Source organism: Amblyomma mixtum, chromosome 1, assembly GCF_055824585.1.
Source record: "Amblyomma mixtum isolate Tamu chromosome 1, ASM5582458v1, whole genome shotgun sequence".
In the NCBI taxonomy this organism is placed as follows: domain Eukaryota; kingdom Metazoa; phylum Arthropoda; class Arachnida; order Ixodida; family Ixodidae; genus Amblyomma; species Amblyomma mixtum.
In genome coordinates this window covers 70,860,442-70,882,324 of record NC_143012.1, presented here as the reverse complement: position 1 = coordinate 70,882,324, position 21,883 = coordinate 70,860,442, and the positions used below count along the sequence as shown (strand labels likewise).

Genomic DNA, 21,883 nt, shown 5'->3' with positions numbered 1-21,883 from the left:
GTTACATGCTTGCTATGCTCAAATGTTATTTCAATGTACTTAATGTCCTTTTTTCTAACGTTTTTGTAATGTTCCATACAAATGTTAGAATAGCCTTCGCCGAACATTCATGAAACAAGTAAACAACATAAATGGAGCATTTTCGCAAATGGTGAAGCAGCCCCGCACAGGCATGCAGGCCCGCCAGTTGTGACGGCACACAACTTACAACGATATATGCACGAACCAGCAACGATGGCGACACTTCAGCTCCACTATACAGCACCAGCGCTGGATTATGAGAGGGTCTAAAGGGGCTGCAGCTCAGGGCCTCACCTCGGACAGCACGTGAAGGGGTCCATTTATTCTAATTTGCTTAGTATATAACTGCGGGTAATGGAACATCGAGCGACACGTATGAAGCGAGAAACTATAGAAGTTACATAAGGTGGGGGCCCATCTCCTCATTCTAGGTTTCTCGCTTCATACGTGTCGCCATCGAAGTTCGACCGCCGTGGCCGGGATCGAACACTGCATCTTTCGGGTCAGCGGCCTAGCACCACAACCAGTGATCCACCGCGGCAGCAAAAAAAAAAGAGGTGCCGTTTTGGCACCTGACACTGTAATTTTTTAATTAACATCATCAAGCATCCACTTTTCATTCTGAGCATTTTTACCCCTTCCCAACAAACACAAAACCTCCTCAAAATCTCCCAAAAATAACCCATCGGGACATTTGGAATCTCCCCAGGAGGTTCTCATTTTTCCCGAACACATCCAAAAAACGTCCCGATGTCCAAAAAGTTGCGCGTCCCATGGAAAGCCCCAAAAGGTTAATGCTCGATTTCTCGGCTCTGGTTCAATAAAATTATTCCTCCTTTTTCATGCAGCCTGCAGGCATCCAAGCGCACATATGGGCCAAATTTCAGGCGCGTACTTAGGTGATGTAATACACCTGTCCACTCGTGTGAATGCGTGCTGGCTCGGCCGTTCCGCACTTTCCGGGGGCCGAACCCCCTTTTTCCTATTTCATTTCTTTAATTAATCAATTAACCAATTAATTGTCAATGGTTTCATTAGCTCGTCATCGCCTATCACTGACCAATCACTCATTAATCTCTAGAACCACAAATTACCATGATACGGTATTTTTACGCAGTCCTGATTATATAGCTCACCGGTTCGAATCCCTGTCGCGAGCGAGGCTCTAACCAGTAAGTTTATGCTGCACGAAACGCTGAATCGTACACGATACCATCCGGAACAATCTGGGGCAAAACGGTTGGTGTCGCGTAAACGAGACTTCAACTTCGAATGCAACGGAAAAATTCAGGGGGCACTATGGCTCTCTAAAGTGCTGCAAGGCGAAAGCGTTTCCTGGCGCACTGTTTGTTTTTATTTATTTATTATTTTTGATATTTTGTTTTTTGCTCCTTTTCTTATTTTATTGTTTTCATTTTTATTTTAATTTCTTATTTTAATGTGGTTTTTATTTTTGTTTATTTTCTTATTTTTATTTTTCCTTTCCCTCACTTTATCCTTTTATTTTATTTATGAAACCCATGCATTCACTAGATGCGCCTTTAATCATGCTCGAACCTCGAGCCTTCGTGGCGGAGTGTTAGCGTCTCCGCTTCAAATGCCAGAGGCTCTGGTTCGATTCCCACCCTCGGCACAGTTTCTTTTTAAGCAGTGACGCCGAAAGGCGGACAAATCTGCCGACGCGTCTGTCGACACGGCTGCCGACTCGTCTGTCGAAACGGCTGCCGACAGCGTCTGCTAACGACAGGCATTAAAGGATTTCGCCTTAATAATGCGAAAACATCCGTCCGGCACCAGAAATGTATAGGGGCCAGACATTTCCATCTCGCTACAAGTTTCACTTCTCGCGTTGATGCCGTTTTAGGGCATATATCGCCGATTCCACCCGCAATCACAGTGCCTACGACCCTCAGGTCGTGATTCCGAGGGCCATTTCGCTCTTCTAAAAGAGAAGTTTAGGAATCCCACGTTTCTCTGACCGGTGACGACACGCATGCGCAGATGCTCCCCTCCTTGGCATGGTTATATGCCTGAGACAGGAAAAAGAATTAAACGAGACACTACAAAATCTCAAGACGCAGCTAGATGTTCGGGAAAAAGATCTTTCATCATCAGCCTGACTACACCCACTGCAGGGCAAAGGCCTCTCCCATGTCTCTCCAATTAACCCTGTCATTTGCCAGTTGCGGCCACCGTATCCCCGCAAATTTCTCAATCTCACCCGCCCACCTAACTTTCTGCCGCCCCCTGCTACACTTGCCTTCTCTCGGAATCCACTCCGTTACCCTTAAGGACCAGCGGTTATCTCCTTTTCGCATTACATGCCCTGCCCAAGCCCACTTCTTCTTCTTGATTTCGACTAGGATGTCATTAACCCGTGTTTGTTCCCTCACCCACTCCGCCCTCTCACGCATCATTACATAGAAGAAAGCACGCACCCTACAGTTAGGTGTCTATATACTTCTTTAAGAGTAGAAGAGAGAAAGAAAGAAAAGAAGAAGGGGAAGAAGATAGAGGGACGCGGTAGTGGAGAAAGGAATGAAGGGAATGGGAAAAATTGCTGTATAAACAAGGCTATGGCTTAGTTACCTCAAGGCTCTCTCTGAACGTTTCATTTAAGCCGGAGCCTTATTTAGGTATAATTTTTCTTACGGTTACATCTCGCCAGTATATACACCTATGAGACACACTTGTAGGCTAACGAAAAGGCTTGACATTAAACTGCGAACTGCGCAGTGAGCCTTAACGTCACATCTATCTCTTAACGTTACAGCTATCATTCTCCCTTCCATAGCTCGCTGCGTTGTTCTTTATTCCTATTTAAATGGCGCGCCGATCGCGTCGAGAGAAAACAGTCAGCTGCTATGCGCCGATGCCTCGGCGCACACCTCTACGGGACGGCGACGTGTGACTCAACTATCAGCCGGAACCACCATGGTGACGTGTGGCCAAGCCCTTAGCTATACGTCACCGTGCGGTTTCCGGTTGCGCACGGTATAAAGGGTTACCCAACGCGAGAGTCCCATATGTCGCGGCAGCCTCCAGCTGCTTTGAGCGGGCGTTTCTCACTGATAAAGCGTGCATTCGTCGCGTGGCCTTTCGAGGCCTCTCGCTGATAAAGCGCAGCGCCTATTGTTTCTGAATGTGCGCTGCATACCTGCCTTAGAGTGCGCACCTTACTTGCAACTGGTTCGACAGTTGTTCAGCCACCCGAGGAGTTGTTTGTGCTGTGCCTGCGTGCAAAGTGCCCTTGTCGTCAAAAGTACACATATGGGGGTGAAAAATTTGTGGGAAGCGCTGGAGACCGCGAAGAGAACGGTTAAGCTGAGCAATCTCCGAGGAAAAAGATTGGCCATCGATCTCAGAGGATGGATCGTAGCGAACGAAAGAATCGCGAAAAAGACGAAAAAGAGAAACCTGCATATCAGGTAAGCCGGGAATTCGTGAAGTATAGTATGGCGTACAATGGCTAGATTTTTGTACTTTTCTCTTGTTGCTAGAAAAGGTTGGTCGAGGCCAATGTTAAGTATTCTCTTATTTAATAATAACAAAAACTATACTAGAAAACTTTATCGGCTGCGGATATTGTCAGCAGCTGCCTGCAACTGTTCTCTCCCAGCAAACCAAAAACCTCTCAGAGACGTCTAGCTAGACGTCTCTGAGCGGTTTTTGGTTTGCTGGGCTCTTTTTAAAACGGCGATATGTGAGCCAGTTTATGTTTATAGCTTTCGCGGCGCGACGCCCGTAGTCCTCCCGCTTAAGATGAAAAAGCAAGTTTGCGTTGTGAAAAGTAATAATTGTTGTTACAGGCGCTCTGATTAAGGAACGTGCGTAGTGCATACCGGGTGTTTCAGGGAAGACTTGGTAATTTTCAAAAATAAGCTTTTTTGGGGTAAAATTATGGCTTTTGCTGCATAGTATTACCAGTGTTGGCGAACACCAGAAAACAGGTGAATCGGTTTAAGTAGTGAACTGGTTAACTAATTTTCAATAATTATTTTTTACTATAATATTTAGGCGCCTATAGTTGCAATTAGAGATTTGTAGCCGGTCATTAGTAGTAACCATGTCAGTTTTAAGAATTTTGAAAACGTGATTATCCTCGGTGCTGTGTCTCGACAAAATCTGGCTGCATCGTACCGATACATTGAGCTTTCGAAAAGCTTTCAGGCAAAGCAACCTTTCCAGTGCATGTAAGTAGTCAAAAAGCCGAATTTTGTTGAGCCACAGCCCCAAGACAGTGGCGTAGCCAGAAATTTTGTTCGGGGGGGGGGGGGGGGGGGGGGGGGGTGCTCATGTTGCAGCATGGCCTCCTCATAGAATCTGTGGAGGAATCAAACGCAAGATTAATAACTGCATTGTCATTGACAATGCCATTGTGTATTCAGTAACGCTACGCACTGTCTAGACAAGTGAAATGTATATTTTTTTAATATAAAAGAATGTATTCGCATGTCTTAAAAATCGTGGCAGACATAACTGATACCAATGCTTGCATGTTTTTACATATTTAATAAGTAAAGAAAATATCACACGAGGTCTAGAACTATATCAGTCCGAAACTAGCAAAGCAGTGCATGCCGCTGATGTGAAAAACTTAAAGGCCATGAAATGAACAAGTATAGGACAAATATTTTAATGAATCTTTGTTGTTCAAGAACCTTTACATTTTTGTACTTATGCAACGGCCAGAGAAAAATCTCAGTGACGCTGTCCCTCGCTCCAGTGCACTGCGCAGCAGCAGCCGTCACCGGTCATGTATTGCGAGTAGTAAGACTTTTAATAGTAAAAGACTTTTAATATATTGCGAGCAATTCCACCGAGATTTTAGCCTCAACAACGAGCGCATGTATAAACGAGTTCTGCAAAGTATGCAAAAATACCCAAAATATAAGAATAAAAAATTATTTGAAGTTCCCGATTTGAAAATCTAAAGCACGAATTTTTCAATCTCAGCGCAGCTGTCGCGTCAAAAGTTTATGGGAGCTTTATGCCCCTTAAAGGCCCCCTGCCCACCCGCGGCCAGCAGACACTCTCTACCTCACTTTGAGCGAGCCTCCTCTCCTTCCATTCCCTCCTCGAAATTCTTCTCTCCCGCTCCTCGTCGAGTAGGCTCGGCAAGGCAAAATCACCCCTTCCTTCTCCGGTGTAAGCCGGAGGCGTGGTGTCTGTGGAGTGCGTCACAGGGCGACGTCATGGCCCCGCCTTCAATAGAATTATTTTCTTGGTTTTTGCATTTTCTCCGCACACTGAACGATCGAGAGGCGCGATCGGCTCGACCACCTAGACTTGTTAGCGAGCGCATCCTTTCATACATCTGTTTGTCATTCCCAGTTAACGAGCCACCTTTTCATTTTCTTTTAGGCCTCCCCACCGTTTCACGAGCGGAGGGGCGGAAGTCGGTTGTGTTCGAAACACACGGCGAAGCGCGGACCCGGCAACCGCCCGTTTGCTTTTCTCCATGCGTGTTTGTGTTCTGTGTGTTTGTGTCTTTTCTCCGCTCCAAAGCCTATGTCATTCATTGGAGTCAAGGCGTACGCAAGATGCACGAAAGATAAGCGGTATGTGTGCGGAGCGGTAAAGTGGGCGAGCGAGGGAAAGGCTCTGCTGCACTACTAATTAAAACCTTGTTTTGGGGGGCTCGCATAGAAGAAAAGAAACTGAGAAGGGAGCGCGCACGCAGAGCGTCTCGTGACGGGATCACGGCGGGGGGGGGGGGGGGGGGGGGGGCGAGCCAACTCCCTCAGTTTTACTGTTTTTTTACTTTTTATGGCTAGGGTTCAAGGTTGTCGCCGCACGCTCCCTCCGCAGTTTTTTTTTTTTGTTCCTTCATGCGGGTTTGTAGGCATGAGCCAGAACAGAAGGCGCTGCGGAAAGCGTTGTGCAGACGACGCGACGCCAAGGCTACGCCCAACCTTCTCCCGTCAGTCAGAACGATGCACCAATGGAGTGCCTTTAGCGAAAGTAGCCCCCCTTGACGTCAGCGGGGTGCAGAGTAGTGGGCCGGGCCCGTTTTTGAAGGAAGGAAAGAACGAACGGGCTTTGATTTGAATTTTCGCAGCTTTTCGGGGCTCGCATGGCTCTAGTATTTTGCAGAGGTCATCTTCGATGCCTCATCTATGCAGTGGGCTTGTTTTTCAAAAATGTCCGGACCCTGGTCAGTGGCCCTTTAAGTTTCGGAATTGAAATGCGTGGCTCCGTAGACTCCGCGGCCGCCGCGAGATGCCGCGGCGAGCCCGCTTGCCATCGATAGGCCCTTGAAAGCTTGCGCTGGGATGGGGCTCCTCGCGTTACGTGACTCCAGGTGCATGGGCGTTGGCACGAAATCCAACCCGAGTTAGAAATGTTGGCGCCAAAATGTCTTTTCTAGTCTGAAAAAGACATTGTAGGTGACAAAATCAGCGGTGCGTAACAGTTCGAAAAGTTTGGGGGGGGGGGGGGGGAGGGGGGGGCTGAAGCCCCATAAGCCCCCCCCCCCTCCCCTGGCTACGCCCCTGCTCCAAGGGTAATCGCATTTTCTAAACTCTAAAAATTGATATCGCTATTAGTAACGACCGGCTAGAAATCTTCAATTGTAACTAGGCGCCGAACTCTAATAGTTAGGAGCCGCCGCGGTGGCTCAGTGGCTATGGTGCTCGGCTGCTGGCCCGAAAGACGCGGGTTCGATCCCGGCCGCGGCGGTTGAATTTCTTTGGAGGAGAAATTCGAGGCCCGTGTACTGTGCGATGTCAGTGCACGTTAAAGAACCCCAGGTGGTCGAAATTTCCGGAGCCCTCCACTACGGCGTCTCTCATAGCCTCAGACGCTTTGGGACGTTAAACCCCATAAACCAAACCAAACCAAACCTAATAGTTAGGAAGTTAATTATTAAAAATGAGTTAATCAGCTCACTACTTTAGACGATTCACCGGCTTTCTGATGTCCGCCAACGCTGGTAATACTATGCCGGAAACTCCACATTTCCACCCCAAAAAGCCTATTTCTTTTAGAATTACTTACTTCCCTGCAACTCTTGGTATATAACAGTACTTTTATTCGACTTGCCGCTTGCGTGTTTTTTAAGCATGAAGTGTTTTTAGCTCCCGTTGTCGGCAGTGTCACGCCGAGACCGAGAGCCAACATCCGGGCACTGAATTCCACACATCCGGGAGCTGAAACGAGAGCATCTGGGCACCGTACGAGATTTAACGAGACTCATACGTGATCTGTTAGGGGCTTTGAGAGAGGGCCGCTTAGAGCAAGAGGGGCGCTCCAGGGCGAGAAGGGCTTTAGGCGGAAAAACTGCTTCCGCGCCGTCCCCAAGGATGGCGCCGCGGTCCCACACTCACGCATGTAAAAGACCGTCCGCTGGGCCTTCAGTTCTTGATGTTCCCCCCTGTGGCAGGCAGATGCATACACGCTCGCGGAGAATTCGAACGCGCTGCATATACATTCTTGTCAGGCCTGCGTCTCGTCGTGTCCGCGTACGCTTCTGCATCGTCCTGCATTTCAATGCCGCCAGCGTCACAGCTGCTTAAGCCGAGCAATGGAGTCTGATGAAAGGAGAGGTAGGAAGCGTCTTGCGGAAAGCGATCGCTTTGCGAGTGGTACGACACAGCAGAAGACTGCTCGCCCCTGCCGACAACGCCATGATTATGCGGCCGCTCCCGAAAGCGACAAGGCCGCCACGGTTCGCGGCTGCCTATTTAAGCCCGCACTATTGCAGGCGATCGCTTCGACGCAACAAGAAGAGTGTGGTGTGGTGTGCTGTGTTGAACACTAGACCCATTTCAAGATTTCGACTAGTACCATCTACAACTAATGCGTTATGCCCGTGAACATTTCATGCTTACTCTACTCTCGGTTACGGGAGAGGCAGAGATTTTTTGTGCATGTGTTTTCTTCGTGCTTCATCACAATTCTTGCTGCTCATATCTGCTCTCCCCACAGCATATCTACCATGTACTGCTTAACTTATTTTGATGTTGTTCTTTTGATTATGAAGTGTTCATTTTGTAATTTCATGTGAACGCCAAGAGTGTATTTTTTAAAAGAACTATACTGCACCAAGAACAAAGGGCTGCTTCTGCAGCGTTTTAATGAAATGTGAATCTCGGTATATGCCCAGAGGTTTTGGGGTCCAATGGATAGTTATTTGGAACCGGCACTCTTAAAAACAAATATGGCAGAAATGACGCATATTATAGCGCCTTAATAGATTTCCATCTAACAGACAAAAACATGCATGTTTAGCACATTTTTGGCACGTCCAAAAAAGAAAAATTCTACCCACGGACGCCTGGTGACAGTCCTAGAGAACCGCGGGTCGCGTTTTGACGATAACGGTTAACTTCGAACAATGAAAACTAACTACCAATTGCAGTTCAGAGGGATTTTGCACACTCAGCGAGATTTTCACGTGCCACAAATGTAATAAGTATGCGCGTGTTTTGTCAGCTGGGTGGGAAGCTATTGAGCCGCTAATATATGCCACTTTTGTCTTTTTTTTTAAATCTCCGCGGTTCTACACCGGTAAGAGAACCGGCACCGATTATTGAAGCGGATGCTCACCGATTGAATGAGAAGTGAAATTATTTTCGTTCAGCATTGCTTGTTTCAGAGCACTTACGCATTCCACGAGGGCAGTGCATTCTCCAGTCTCATAAAAGACGCGTCAGTCAGATCATTATCTATAGCTTCCCAGCCAAAGAAACTGTTGGAACCAACTGCAGGCAACGCCGAAACATTACTACAATCTTTAATACATTGTTCTTAGCGTCTTGTTTTCCAACGTTTTTACATTCAATTAACGTAAAAGGTAACATTATTGAAAATGGTGAAGCAACCTTGCACAGCTGTGCGGGCCCGCCTGTTGGGATGGTACACAACTTACAACGCTTTGCTTATAACAAGTACACAACTTACAACGCTTTGCTAGTAACAAGTACGCAACTTATAACGCTTTGCTAGGAACAAGTACAAAACTTACAATGCTTTGTTAAGAACAAGTACACAGCTTACAGCGCTTTGCTAGAAACAGCACCGCAGACGGTACTTGATCTCCCCTATACAGCTGAGCATGCAACTAGTATACACTCACCTTCGAACGGATACCATGGAGCCGAGCTTATAACCTAAAGCATGCTCCTCCTCACCTCCGTGCTCATGCCTATACCACTCTAATTCGACCTAAAATTGAATATGCCTCGGCTATTTGGGACCCTTACCAATCTTACCTAATAAATAACATTGAATCATTGCAGAACCGCGCCGTTCGTTTTTATTTACTCCGATTATTCACGTAACACCAGCATCACAGCCTTAAAGAAACGCGCAGGTCTCCAGGATTTATGTCTCCGCCGTAAAATTGCACGACTATCACTTTTTCATAAACTTTATCATCATCCATCACTTCATAACGACTTTTTTTCTTTGCCTCCTTCGATTTTTGACCGCCGCGATCATCCCTTTAAAGTTAGACGTTTCACGTGCAGAACATTTAACTATGCGCATTCATTCTTACCACGCACAATATCTGACTGGAACACTCTGTCTTCACATATCGCAACCACCACTGATCCTGATAAATATTTTAAACTTATATCTTCAATAACTACTGCTTAACTCTTCGCATACATTGTTATTTTATTTGTTCATGGCTTCCTTTTTTGTAGGGTTTGTTACTAAAAAGATTCATTGTATTAGTGTTCTGTTTGTATAATTTTAATACTGCAGTAATCTTCGTTATTTGCCGCGCTGCCATTCTTTTAATTCTTTTTGCTTACTTATGTCATGCAAAGTGTCTTATTTGTGCTTTTGATTAATTATTTTGCTTACTTATGTTATCCAAAGTGTCTTATTTGTGCTTTTGTTGTTTGTTTTATATTTGTGGTTTTGTTTTATTCTGTTCAATTGCCTGTGCCCCCCCCCCCCCCCCTATGTAATACCCTCTCGAGGGCCTTTAGGGGTATTCTGTATAAATAAATAAATATACCCATTACTAAGGAGTCTCCCATGAATGATAGTGGCGAAGGGGTAATGAGCAGTTTTCAAACTCAACCATAGAGCTGTGCATACAATCTATGGCGGGAGCAGTCTAAGAGATGAAGTTATATAATAATTATAGTTGAAAAACATATTGATGGTAGCAAGAACGTTAATAGCAAAAAAAATGCTGTACTGCCGTCGAGCGGTCTGCGGATATATTGATTGTTATACTGAAATCTTACGAATTATATCGAAAAAATTGCGTTCATAAACTGTTTCCCATCCAAAAATGTTTTTGTCTAGAATTGTTAGGTATGAAAGGTGCACTGAAGAGGAATCTGAACTCGTCTTTTTGCTGCGGGAACTCAATCTACACGTTCCCAGCATTCTTAGAAACTTCGATTGATTGCCCTGTGTGGCCGATTTCCCTAATTAAATCGAATTAACGACCGGCTCCCGCCTTTATTTTTTTAATTCTCCCTGTACTGTGGGCGGACTCGACCAACGCGTGGAGTGCTTTCAGCCATAGAGTTAATACAACCAACTCTAGAGGGAAAGCTGCCCATTGAGTCCATGCATTCCAGTGGGCAACGCATGAATGCAGCCATCACACAACGGTTTGGGTGTGTTGCCAGCTGTTTTGTCACTTTCTAAATCTGGGCAAAGAACGGATTTGGAACCTGGCAACGTAGTCCGTGGGAAGATGGCGGTATGCAGAGTAGCTCTCGACTGCTCTAAACTGCTGTAAACAACGGCAAAATTGTCGCGTTTGGACCGTTTTCAATGGTATGCAGTGTCGCATACTGACTGTAATTTCATATAGGTGGCTTGTGACTTCTGAATTGTGATTTGAAGGCTAGTACCGCGATTGTGACGCGCTGGAGTGTATTTCGTCTGTAGAGCGCACATGATTTTGCATGTCCTCTGTTGTCGAGTGCAAATACACGTCGGAAATTTGCTTTGACCCCAAAAGGGCGAACACAATTCGCAAAGGAAACGAATGCCCAAGGTAAATGGAGCAACTGCTTTGCCTGGTTTGTTTTGAATGTTCAGCGTTTTGTTATATTAAATGTCGAAGGTTTGTTAGAGTACCGTTGGCCTCTCGCGTTTTTTTTTTATCTTTCTCCTTCGCCGAGGAAGACGGTGCCGTGTTTTTTCTGGCGCGAGACGAGCTCATAATGGGATTTTTCGTGCGCAGCAACGCTCAGAGCTTCATCACGAACGAGTGAAACAAGGTGGAGGCAGAAATGCATGAAACGCCATGTACCGCTCGAGAAACCTTCGTTTCATGTCCAGCATTGTGCGCATTAAATTGTGGGTGCTTGGTTGGTTGTTGTGGTGGGTTTTTGTTATTATTTTTGTATTGTTTTTTTAGGTTTATGACTGCTTTTGCTTCTAACGTGTGACACTGCTTTCTTGCTGAGATATTTTTTATTCCTCTGTTTGGTTTCAAAACCCATTTATGAGAAGCTAGTGCCGCAAGTAGTACTTTATACGCACGGGATAAGAAGGGTCCTGCGATTACATGCATGCTGTCTTGTTTACATGCCGATTTCCTGCCACTGGCTGTGTTCGGAGCAATAATGCGCTGTCAGATGCTTGAGCTGAGGATCATAAGTGTGCCTCTTTTCCGTAAAATAAACAGTTGGTAGACTGCGCACGTCCTTCTTTTGCCGTTGTCGTTGCGCGGCCGTTCGTTTCAAAAGTGTTACCCTAATTACCGCATGCATTAGTGATGAAAATCGTAATAAAACGCATTTAAGCAAGAACACCTGCATCCTTTATAAGTATCGCCAATCTGTTCTCTGTCAAGCAGATTGAGGCAATGGCGTTAAGAAAGCCGAATGCCGTGAAAAAGTAAACGGCTGCAAGGTTCATTCGCTTGGTGTCATTCGCCTTTAAAGAGAGTTCCAAGCGCGGGAGATTTTCATTCACACGCTTTACAGTACACAGCTGTCGTGAAATGTGCATATGTATCTCTTCCCACGTTTACTCACAAATGATGCAAAGTGCCCGATCCTTTTGGAGCTTTTGCCATGCATCAACGCACGAAGGTGGCATCGCGGTGAACGAGAGCGCGAGTGACTCCTTGTCGTATGCAGCTCCTTGAATTAAGTGCCTTGAAATCAGGTTCGAAAGCAGAAGTTTAAAACCGAAACTTCGAGAGCGTTTATTCAGTTCACTCATGAACACGTTCGCAATCGTCCGATATTAAAAGAAATGACCACAATCAGTGTGCTAAAGATTACAAAATGTGTTTAAAACATTGAAAATACGCGTAAGAGTGACATATAATTATTATCTCTGCCGCAGTTTTCCGAATTCAAACTCAAACTTCACCCATCCTTGACTTTGCGAAAAAAAACTGTGCTGGCCACAACAGTGTGTTGTAAGATGGCGTTCAAGATGGCGACTTACATGCGTGGACAGCTTTGCGAGCTCAGCTTTACCCCCCTGCTTTCAGCCAGCTCCGTGGAGGCTTTGCTTTCGCTTTATTTTATTTTTTAGGTTTCCGTGAATAAATAGCTTCATTCTCGGACAATATAGCCGCAAAATAAGCCAGCAGAAATAAAAATACGCGCGGACTATTTGCTTCTACGTACTACCATGTATTACTCCGCCGATGGCAGAGCGGCAAGCCACCACGGGACTGGGTGGCGCGTTGGCCGACGCCCTCCACTGTATGGGGAGAATTAAAAAAAAAAGGCGGGAGCCGGACGTTAATTCGATTTAATTAGGGAAATCGGCCACACAGGGCAACACATCGAAGTTTCTAAGAATGCTCGGAACGTGTAGATTGAGTTCATGCGGCAAAAAGACGAATTTAAATCCCTCTTCACTGCACCTTAATGTGAGTGTAAAAGGTGAACCATTAATATACCGCGCTCTGAAATAAATGCGTTAAAATGCGCACACGAATTCCCTTCTTTCGTTGAATAAGGAACCTGTTATTGCGGTGCAAGAAATTGATCCTGAATCATGGAATCAAGCCTTTTTTCGTGCTGGACGGAGATGCTCCAGCGTTAAAGAGACAAGTCCTGGCGAAGCGAAAGGGTGGCAGGCAAGCACAAGGCTGCAGCGGTGGCACTATAGCAAGGCCCCTCCTCGATGAAACGACAAATGAGGTGCGTATGCTCGGGATCTCGCAGCAAAGGCAATGTGCGAAGTTGGTGCACAGTCACATCGGATAAAATGAAAGTTTAAGTCTCAACGTAGTTTGCACTGTTCTATTTCGTCTTCATTGTGGTCGGTCATGACGTCAGTAATGACAAAAGAAACACGAACCGGGAAATCATCCCTTATAAAAATGGTCTATAAACAATCTATAGACTTCCTATAGTCTATTGGCTTCCTATAGGTATTTATTTCTGTGTATTCATAGTCTATAGACTGTCTATCGACAAAAGTCTACGCAAAGTATATGGCCACAAATCTATAGATTGTCTATAGACTGTATAACATTTGTATTGCCTATAAACTGTTCTCTGGGATCTGTGTGTATAGAGTCAAAGACTTTATAGAGAGAAGTCTATGGACAGTCTATAGACTGTATAAGAAAATTTTTGTAAGGGAACTCACAGGCTCGGCCGGCCCGGCTACAACTATAGTTACCCTAATTCGACCGCATCCAGTCTGGCAGTGTCATCGGGTCCATGGTCTTCGAATTTTGTAGTCAAATTGTATCATCCCACTTATGCCCTATATTTTGCTTTTGTGCCTTTTGGGAGCACGGAATATGCTAGCAAAAGTGATTCTCCGCGTAGTGATCAATCGAAAACCCGACGTTGCAAAGGCACTTCAAACAAAAAGTACAAAGAAAAATCGGTTGTGGTTTGACCAATGGCCATCCCGAGTAGCAACAGCGCGGCAGTCGTGGCGGCTACGGCATCTCAGGGGGCACTTCGACTGTCTAAAGTGCGTAGATGCGTTGGGATGCGGCTGCACCAAGCACATCAACTGGAGGCAACGGTGGGATGCTGCTGCACCAAGCACATAAATTGGTGGCAGTGGGGGGATGCTGCTGCACCAAGCACATAAATTGGTGGCAGTGGGGGGATGCTGCTGCACCAACACATAAACTGGTGGCAGTGGTGGGATGCTGCTGCACCAAGCACATAAATTGGTGGCAGTGGGGGGATGGTGCTGCACCAAGCACATCAACTGGAGGCAGCGGTGGGATGCTGCTGCACCAAGCACATAAATTGGTGGCAGTGGGGGGATGCTGCTGCACCAAGCACATAAACTGCTGGCAGCGTTGGGATGCTGCTGCAGCAACACATAAACTGGTGGCAGTGGTGGGATGCTGCTGCACCAAGCACATAAATTGGTGGCAGTGGGGGGATGGTGCTGCACCAAGCACATCAACTGGAGGCAGCGGTGGGATGCTGCTGCACCAAGCACATAAATTGGTGGCAGTGGGGGGATGCTGCTGCACCAAGCACATAAACTGCTGGCAGCGTTGGGATGCTGCTGCACCAACACATAAACTGGTGGCAGTGGTGGGATGCTGCTGCACCAAGCACATAAACTGGTGGCAGTGGTGGGATGCTGCTGCACCAAGCACATCGAATGTGGCAGTGGTGGGATCAACTGGTGGCAGTGGTGGGATGCTGCTGCACAAAGCACATCAACTGGTGGCAGCCGTGGGATGCTGCTGCACCAAGCACATAAATTGGTGGCAGTGGGGGGATGGTGCTGCACCAAGCACATCAACTGGAGGCAGGGGTGTGATGCTGCTGCACCAAGCACATAAATTGGTGGCAGTGGTGGGATGCTGCTGCACCAAGCACATCAACTGGAGGCAGCGGTGGGATGCTGCTGCACCAAGCACATAAATTGGTGGCAGTGGGGGGATGCTGCTGCACCAAGCACATAAACTGCTGGCAGCGTTGGGATGCTGCTGCACCAACACATAAACTGGTGGCCGCAGTGGGATGCTGCTGCACCAAGCACATCAACTGGTGGCAGTGGTGGGATGCTGCTGCACCAAGCACATCGAATGTGGCAGTGGTGGGATCAACTGGTGGCAGTGGTGGGATGCTGCTGCACAAAGCACATCAACTGGTGGCAGCGGTGGGATGCTGCTGCACCAAGCACATAAATTGGTGGCAGTGGGGGGATGGTGCTGCACCAAGCACACCACATTGACTGCCTCTGTGGCACTGGTGACCTCACCACTGGATGACGTCACACATAATTAACTATTAATTACTAAGTAATGACAAATTACTAATTAATGACTAACTATTGATTAACAGCTAATTAATAACGCTTAAGCTTCGCCTTTAGGAGTGGAACCCGACAGCGTGTTGTAGCGCTGCCAGGGAGTCCACGGAACGCACCACCCGTTCGGCGCGATGCCTTGCCCTTTGAACACAACGCTTTTTGAGGAAAGAAAATGGGGCAGTAATTCTCTGTCATCTCAGTGGACACCTGAACCGGACCGTACAGGATGGGAGGAAGTCGGAGTGAAAGAAGACAGAGAGGGCCCGTAATGAAGAAAATGAAAGTTGTATTTGAGGAAAGGAAATTACGCAGTAACTGCCTCACATTCGGTCCTCGCGCATGCGCAGTTGGGGCTCTCCGGGGCTTCTTGAAATCGTTCACAACCATAGAGTTTCTTACTACTACCTAGAGGGAAAGCTGGCGGCGCTGCACTTCAGCCACCATGGACGCTCAAAGCATCATGGGGCGGTGAGCTACTTGTTGCGGCACAGTCGTAGTTTTTCGGGAACATAGAGTGGCAGTACTAAGGCGTGTCATTCCGAAAACGTAGTTCGTGTGTGCGCAGACGACTTTCGCGCGAACGCAGTGTGCAAAAGCCATAGTAGTGAAAACGCAACGACACACGACGCCAATAAAAGGTTTTACTCTTCCGAAATGCCATTAAAAAACCTCTTAAAGTATCTAAACAACAACATTTTTTTTGAAAACATATTTACTTTTAAAAGTGCGCCTGTTAATTACGAAATATTAGTTTTTTTAGTGTTCATCACTTGGCCAATAGGAAAGCTAGTCATCTCTTATTTTAGGCAAATTTTGCACTTAAATGCTTTTCTGCTCGTTTGTTGCAATCATTAGACAAGATATTGAATGTTAGGACATTCGTAGTTATCGAACAGCTTTATTTTTCTATTATTTTTTGGCCAAAAGTTGCAGTTCCGCAACAAGTAGCTCACCGCCCCATGATGCTTTGAGCGCCCATGGTGGCTGAGGTGGTCACGTGAGGTCTCCATGCAAACTCCCATAGACGGGCTGCCAGCTTTCCCTCTAGGTAATAGTAAGAAACTCTATGTTCACAACTAGCGTAATGTTGCTTCCGCAACAAAAGAAACCATGACTGAAAAATTCAATGGAGAATTAGAAATAATTTTCGTGTTGCTGGGTTTCTTCTTGTTTTCTTCCCGCTGTACGATGACTCCAGTGTCGACAGCTCCTTGACTTTCTGGGCCTTCCGTACTGTCGAAGCAAAGGCGAGGCGGAGAGCATGTGTGCTTTCCTCAACGAAAAAGGGGTGAGTGCGACCAGCACAATTGATTCGTAGCGTTTACTGCTGCGGAATGACCTATGCTTCAAGTACAAGAATTGTTCACACGATGTGGGGCTCCTTAAGCATGGATCTGGCGTCATAATGGACTGTTTTCCATGGCGTCATAATAGACTGACTCACCAACGACCCTCATGCGAACTCACGGTATTGAAACATTACAGCTGCGGCGGAAAATTCAAAGACTGAAACTACTTTTCTTACTAAAAAACCATAAACTGTCTATGAATGCAGACCCCTTCCTCAAACCTAACACTACGCGCCAAACACGAAATCATCATACACAATCATTAACCCCTTACAGTGCTAGGATTAACGCCTTTAAATACTCATTTTTTCCACGCACCATTGAGGAGTGGAACAGGTGTCCGCCAGATCTCTTAACCAGAGCTGATTCTTTTGACTCTATGTTTTCTTCACAGCATTTAATTTGAGAGCCATTTATTTCTACGTTTACTTTTTGTATTTTGCATCTGAGCCTTGTATTTATTGCTGTATTTTGTGTTACAACTTGTATTTAACATTTTTCAATTTTGCTAAACCTGTTCTTTTTTGCATATATTATGTATTCGCCCCTCCTGCTTGGGCCTACTGTAGGCCTGCAGTATGTTCTAAATAAATAAATAAATAAATAAATAAATAAACCAACAGCTGAAGGATCCGGAATCTCTTTTTTTTTCCGCAGAAGCACATAACTTCTCGCCATTCCCATTGGGCACTGAAACTGCACTGGACGTCCGCGGGACGTTCCACACGTCCCCAGGACGTCCCATGTAGTGTTGGTGCCCTTTGGGTTGTTCTCAACAGCGCCTGCGCATTTCGCCGGTACTGTTTATGTATAAGTAAAACTCTTGTTTGGGCGAGTTGGTTCATCTTTGAAGGGGTACGTACTTGCGCGAAGAAGACGGGGCACAACAAAGGAACACACACGACATGTACAGAGCGCAGTGCGCTCTGTATATGTCGTGTGTGTTCCTTTGTTGCGTCCCGTCTTCTTCGCCCAGCACGTACCCGTTCAAAAATGTTTATGTATGCTGTAGCAGAACGGCGCAGCGGAGCTTACCGAAATGATATGCGCAGTAATTGGCTGTTTCCCATAATGCAGGATTGGGAAAGAAGATTCTGATCAAACGTCTAACAGCCAATACGATGCAATAAGATTTGCCGGGCTTATTGGTTCATACTGAGGGTGTAACGGCGCGAAAGAGTTAGGAAAACATGAGGGAACACACACGGCACTTCGAAGAGCAGACTGTCAACTTTATTGCTCAAGGAAGCGCAAAGGCGTATTTCAGCGCTCTCTGTGAAGCTCTGTTAAGTTCCCAGCAAACCAAAAACCTCTCAGAGACGTCTAGCCAGACGTCTCTGAGAGGTTTTTTTTTTGCTGGGTTGCCAAACGTGTTATACACAGGATAATCTCTGTGCGTTTGCAGCATTCGAGAACATAAATCGTGAAAAGTCTCAAGTGAATCTATACCTCTGGGCTGGCCCTCGTAATAAAAAAAATTAAAAAAAAATGCTTTGCAAGGCAAGCATGGGAACTACTTGGCTTTACCAACACAAACAACACATTTCTGAACGCACGAACGGTAAAGCACTTGATGACCACCTTGTTTGGAAATGCCTTGAAAAAATTGGCAGTGGTTTAGCTCTGCTTAAAGGGAAGCTGAAACGGTTTTTTTGAGAATTCGAGGTTATTCAATAATTCGAATACATCAAGCTTCTAGATAAACCGTGCAAAGTATCTTTGCCGCAGCATTAAAAATGGTGACATAATAGTCGATTAAAACTGGGACTATGTTAGGCTTCTCCTCACTACGTTGGAAGAGTGCGAGGAAACTCGGCAGTGACGTCATTGTTGCCGAAATTTCAATGCACGCTGCTTACGCCTACATGCTGCTGTGCGTCGTCAGATGGCACCAAACAATGCATCGTGAGCTCCACCTTCGATGGCGTCGGTTTTCATCCATGGAATAACCGTTTCTTCGCTGGAAACGTAGTGCCGTCATACGTGACGTCATTATCGGGGCCTCTGCCCTCGCTGTGCGCTTCAGAGAAGCTGAACGCCGACGACGACTTTATTCGGCGATTACGCCACCATTTCAAATACTAGAGCAAAATGATTTCGCAGGGTTCACCAGCCCATTTCGCACATTCGGCAACTTAAAACTCATTGAATTCGAAAACCGCTTCAGTTGCCCTTTAAGCCTGGAGGAATCAAGAGGAAGAAATGGGCTTGGACAGAGCATGTAATGCGAAGGCAAGATAACTGCTGGTCCTTAACGGTAACGGAGTGGATTCCAAGAGAAAGCAAGCGTAGCAGGGGACGGCAGAAAGTTAGGTGGGCGGATGAGATTAAGGAGTTTGCTGGGATACAGTGGCCGCAACTGGCAAAGGACGGGGTTAATTGGAGAGACATGGGAGAGGCCTTTGCCCTGCAGTGGGTGTAGTCCGGCTGATGATGATGATGAAACCTGGAGGATTGCGAAAGTAACGAGGAGAGAGAGAGGCGATGGAGAGCGCGCGGCAGCGGCGGCGGCCCCGGCACGCTAGCTATGCGCCGCTACTGTGCATGCGCAACTGGTGAACGCGGCGGCGGCACCTCTGAGTCTCCCGCGCAGCTAAGGCGGCGGCGCACCATCTGTGCGCCGTGTGACGTCCCTGCTCCTCACGCATGCGCAGTATGGCCTTGCCTCAGCTCCGCGAAATGGCTCGGCGACTCGCGTAGTGTTGCTTTCCCAACAAAAGGCACCAAGTTAAAACCAGAAACGCAAAAACAACGCACAAAAGAGCTTCAACTCAAATGGCCACGTCAAGTTAACAACAGTGAACAAAGGCGCCAGATCAAGAAGCTGAACAAACGCACAAACTAGCCACCAATTCAGAATGGCAAAGTAATGTTTAACCCCAGTTAAATGACACCGGGTCAGTAAACACTCCAAACCAAGACCTTACTCAATAGAAACTTAAAACAGCATGTGAAGCTATGTATTCCTTGCCACGAAGGCGAGGATTGCGGAGCGTGCAAGTGAATGGGAACTGGCTTCCTTTCTGTTGTGCACTCTTTTCTTGGACGTTTCTCATGTTGCGTCTCATTCTGTTCCCCCTCCCTCCCTTCTTCATGCGCAGGCGGTGCATGGCTGCATCACAGCAGACAACGACGCATTTCTGTACGGCGCGAAGACGGTCTACCGGGGCTTCAACATTAAGGGAAAGGTAAGGTTGTTCTAAACATTCGGCACGGTTGAGCGTTACCGTCTGCCAAGACCCTTCACGAGGAGAGTACATAATAGTTGTATACTGCCAGTGCTCCCCTGTGGGGCTGTGTTTCGGAGGGTAACGGAAAGACTTGAAATTAAGTAGACGGCAGCACGGATAGCTACACTGTTAGCAAAAAAACACCCAAAAGGGAGTAAATGGCTTGTCCTCTAACGCACACCCAAAAGGAGTTTTTTACTCCATATGTGTGGTGTTTTTTTACTCCCTTATATAAGGGAGTTATTTTGGAGTATAAATGCAGTTATTTCGGAGTGAAAATGGAGTAAATATTTTACTACCCACAGAGATGGAGCCCAAAAATGGCGTCATGTTTATTTATCCTCATTCAGGCTTATTCTTACAGCAGTGACAGCGGCGGAAATGGGCAGTAGCTCTGCGGCCCGCCGGCAACCTAACTTGGGAAACTGCGCTGCTCTAATGTGACCCCGCGTCACGCATTCTTTCCGCCGTCTGCTAGCCCAGCGGCGGCGTACGCGGCAGGAGTCGTCTGCTTGTCGTCTCCTTTTGCTGTACGAGCTCGTTTCGTTGGCCATGTTCGTAGATAAAAGGATGTAACATTATAATCAGTATCTTGAAAACTGAAAAGGAGCCGCTGAGTGGTTTTCACGGTCATGCACCACGCTATATTTGACCCAAAACCAGACCAGAAAAGATGAAAATACACCTTATGGTAGTTTGGAATGGCAGAGTTGCTTTTATATTCACTTCATTAAGGCTTGGCTTTTATTTATTTATTTATTTATTTAAAGATACTGTCAATCCACTGGGGATTTTAACAGGAAGGGCGCTGGAACAAGGCACATCAAAGTAAAAACTACAACAACGTCATGAATAATGGACACAAAGAGTGAACAAGAAGGATTGAAGGGCAATATAAACGACTACAGTGTCGCACTTAATTAAGGTTCAATACATAAAAGTCACGGGTACAGCAATAGGATCGTCGGATTGTACAGTTAGTTCAAGACAAGATAACATTATCAATACATGGGATATATATGACATTAGAAACGAACAAGCACTGATAAGAAAAATAGCAAGGCAAAAAAGGAAGTTGTCAACAAAGGTTCAGAATTCAAGTGTGTTTACGAGTGAAGATAATTTTCTACTGACTGAGTGAAGATATCTAGTGATGTGCTGCGTGTAATAGAGTGGTCAAGGGTGTTCCATTCTCTTATTGTGAGTGGAAAAAAGGAGTATTTCAGGCAGTCCGTACGAAATGTGTGCTCTTTTAATGTTTCTGAGTGTCTGTGACGTGTAGGTCTTGTCTCTGGGGCCATAAGGTACCTAGTTTTATCAAGGTTAAGCTGATTATGGAGTAACTGGTAAAGTATTTTTAGTCGTGCAAGTTTAGCTCTATTTTCCAGAGTGAGAATGCCGGCTGTCTTGAGTAGTTCGGTGGGTGAGTCAGTAGGCCTGTATTTATTAAACATAAATCTTACTGCCTTTCTTTGGATTGCTTCTAATTTTCCTATGAGATATTTAGTATGCGGAAACCATGCAACGTTCGCATATTCGAGTACCGATCGTACGAAAGCGTTGTATGCAATTAGTTTTGTTGGAGGAGGAGCTTGTTGAAGATGCCTTTTGAGGAACAGGAGTCTTTTAACGGCGGCTGATGTGACATAGGTGATATGTGAATCCCATCTGAGATCATGAGTGAGAAAAAATGTGGCCTCATGAGCTCAATCAAGAGCTCAGCGTTGACACTATGTTCTATCACAGTTCCATGTACATGCAACACATAATCTGCTGCAATACATTGCGAGAACCACACTGTAAAAAGCCTGTGAAAAGTAGGCCTGTAACGGAGTGGCGACACAAACAAAGGAAAGTCAGGTATCGTTAGAGCACTGGAGGGTTCACAGGAGCAATTGAATTATGTAACGTACTGCAGCGGAAAACGGCGACAAGTCGATATCTTGTACCGTGGCAGGCGCCCGTGAAAGAGCAGAAGTCAGCAGAGATCCAGCGATGATGGTAACCAAGCGGTCGTCACTCACCGCCGTTATCCGACAACTGACTAAAAGCAGACGAGACGCTAGGCGGCGGGGCGGATTGCACAAAATG

At 46.3% G+C, this 21,883-nt stretch overlaps 1 protein-coding gene across 4 annotated transcripts in view; it reads left to right on the top strand.

Annotated features, from left to right (window-relative positions):
• Positions 1-21,883, top strand: part of LOC149366735 (flap endonuclease GEN homolog 1-like) — a 141,443-nt gene that overhangs the window by 1,393 nt on the left and 118,167 nt on the right. For 2 of the 4 annotated variants that reach the window (XM_089565446.1, XM_089565300.1), the window contains exons 1-4: positions 3,173-3,449; positions 12,929-13,112; positions 16,412-16,501; positions 19,664-19,750. In XM_089565446.1, the coding sequence (XP_089421572.1) occupies positions 13,096-13,112; positions 16,412-16,501; positions 19,664-19,750 (194 nt within the window). In that variant the 5' untranslated portion in view covers positions 3,173-3,449; positions 12,929-13,095. Of the gene's footprint in view, positions 1-3,171; positions 3,450-12,928; positions 13,113-16,411; positions 16,502-19,663; positions 19,751-21,883 lie in introns of those variants that run through there. The other 2 variants (XM_089565379.1, XM_089565309.1) reach the window with 2 other exon arrangements.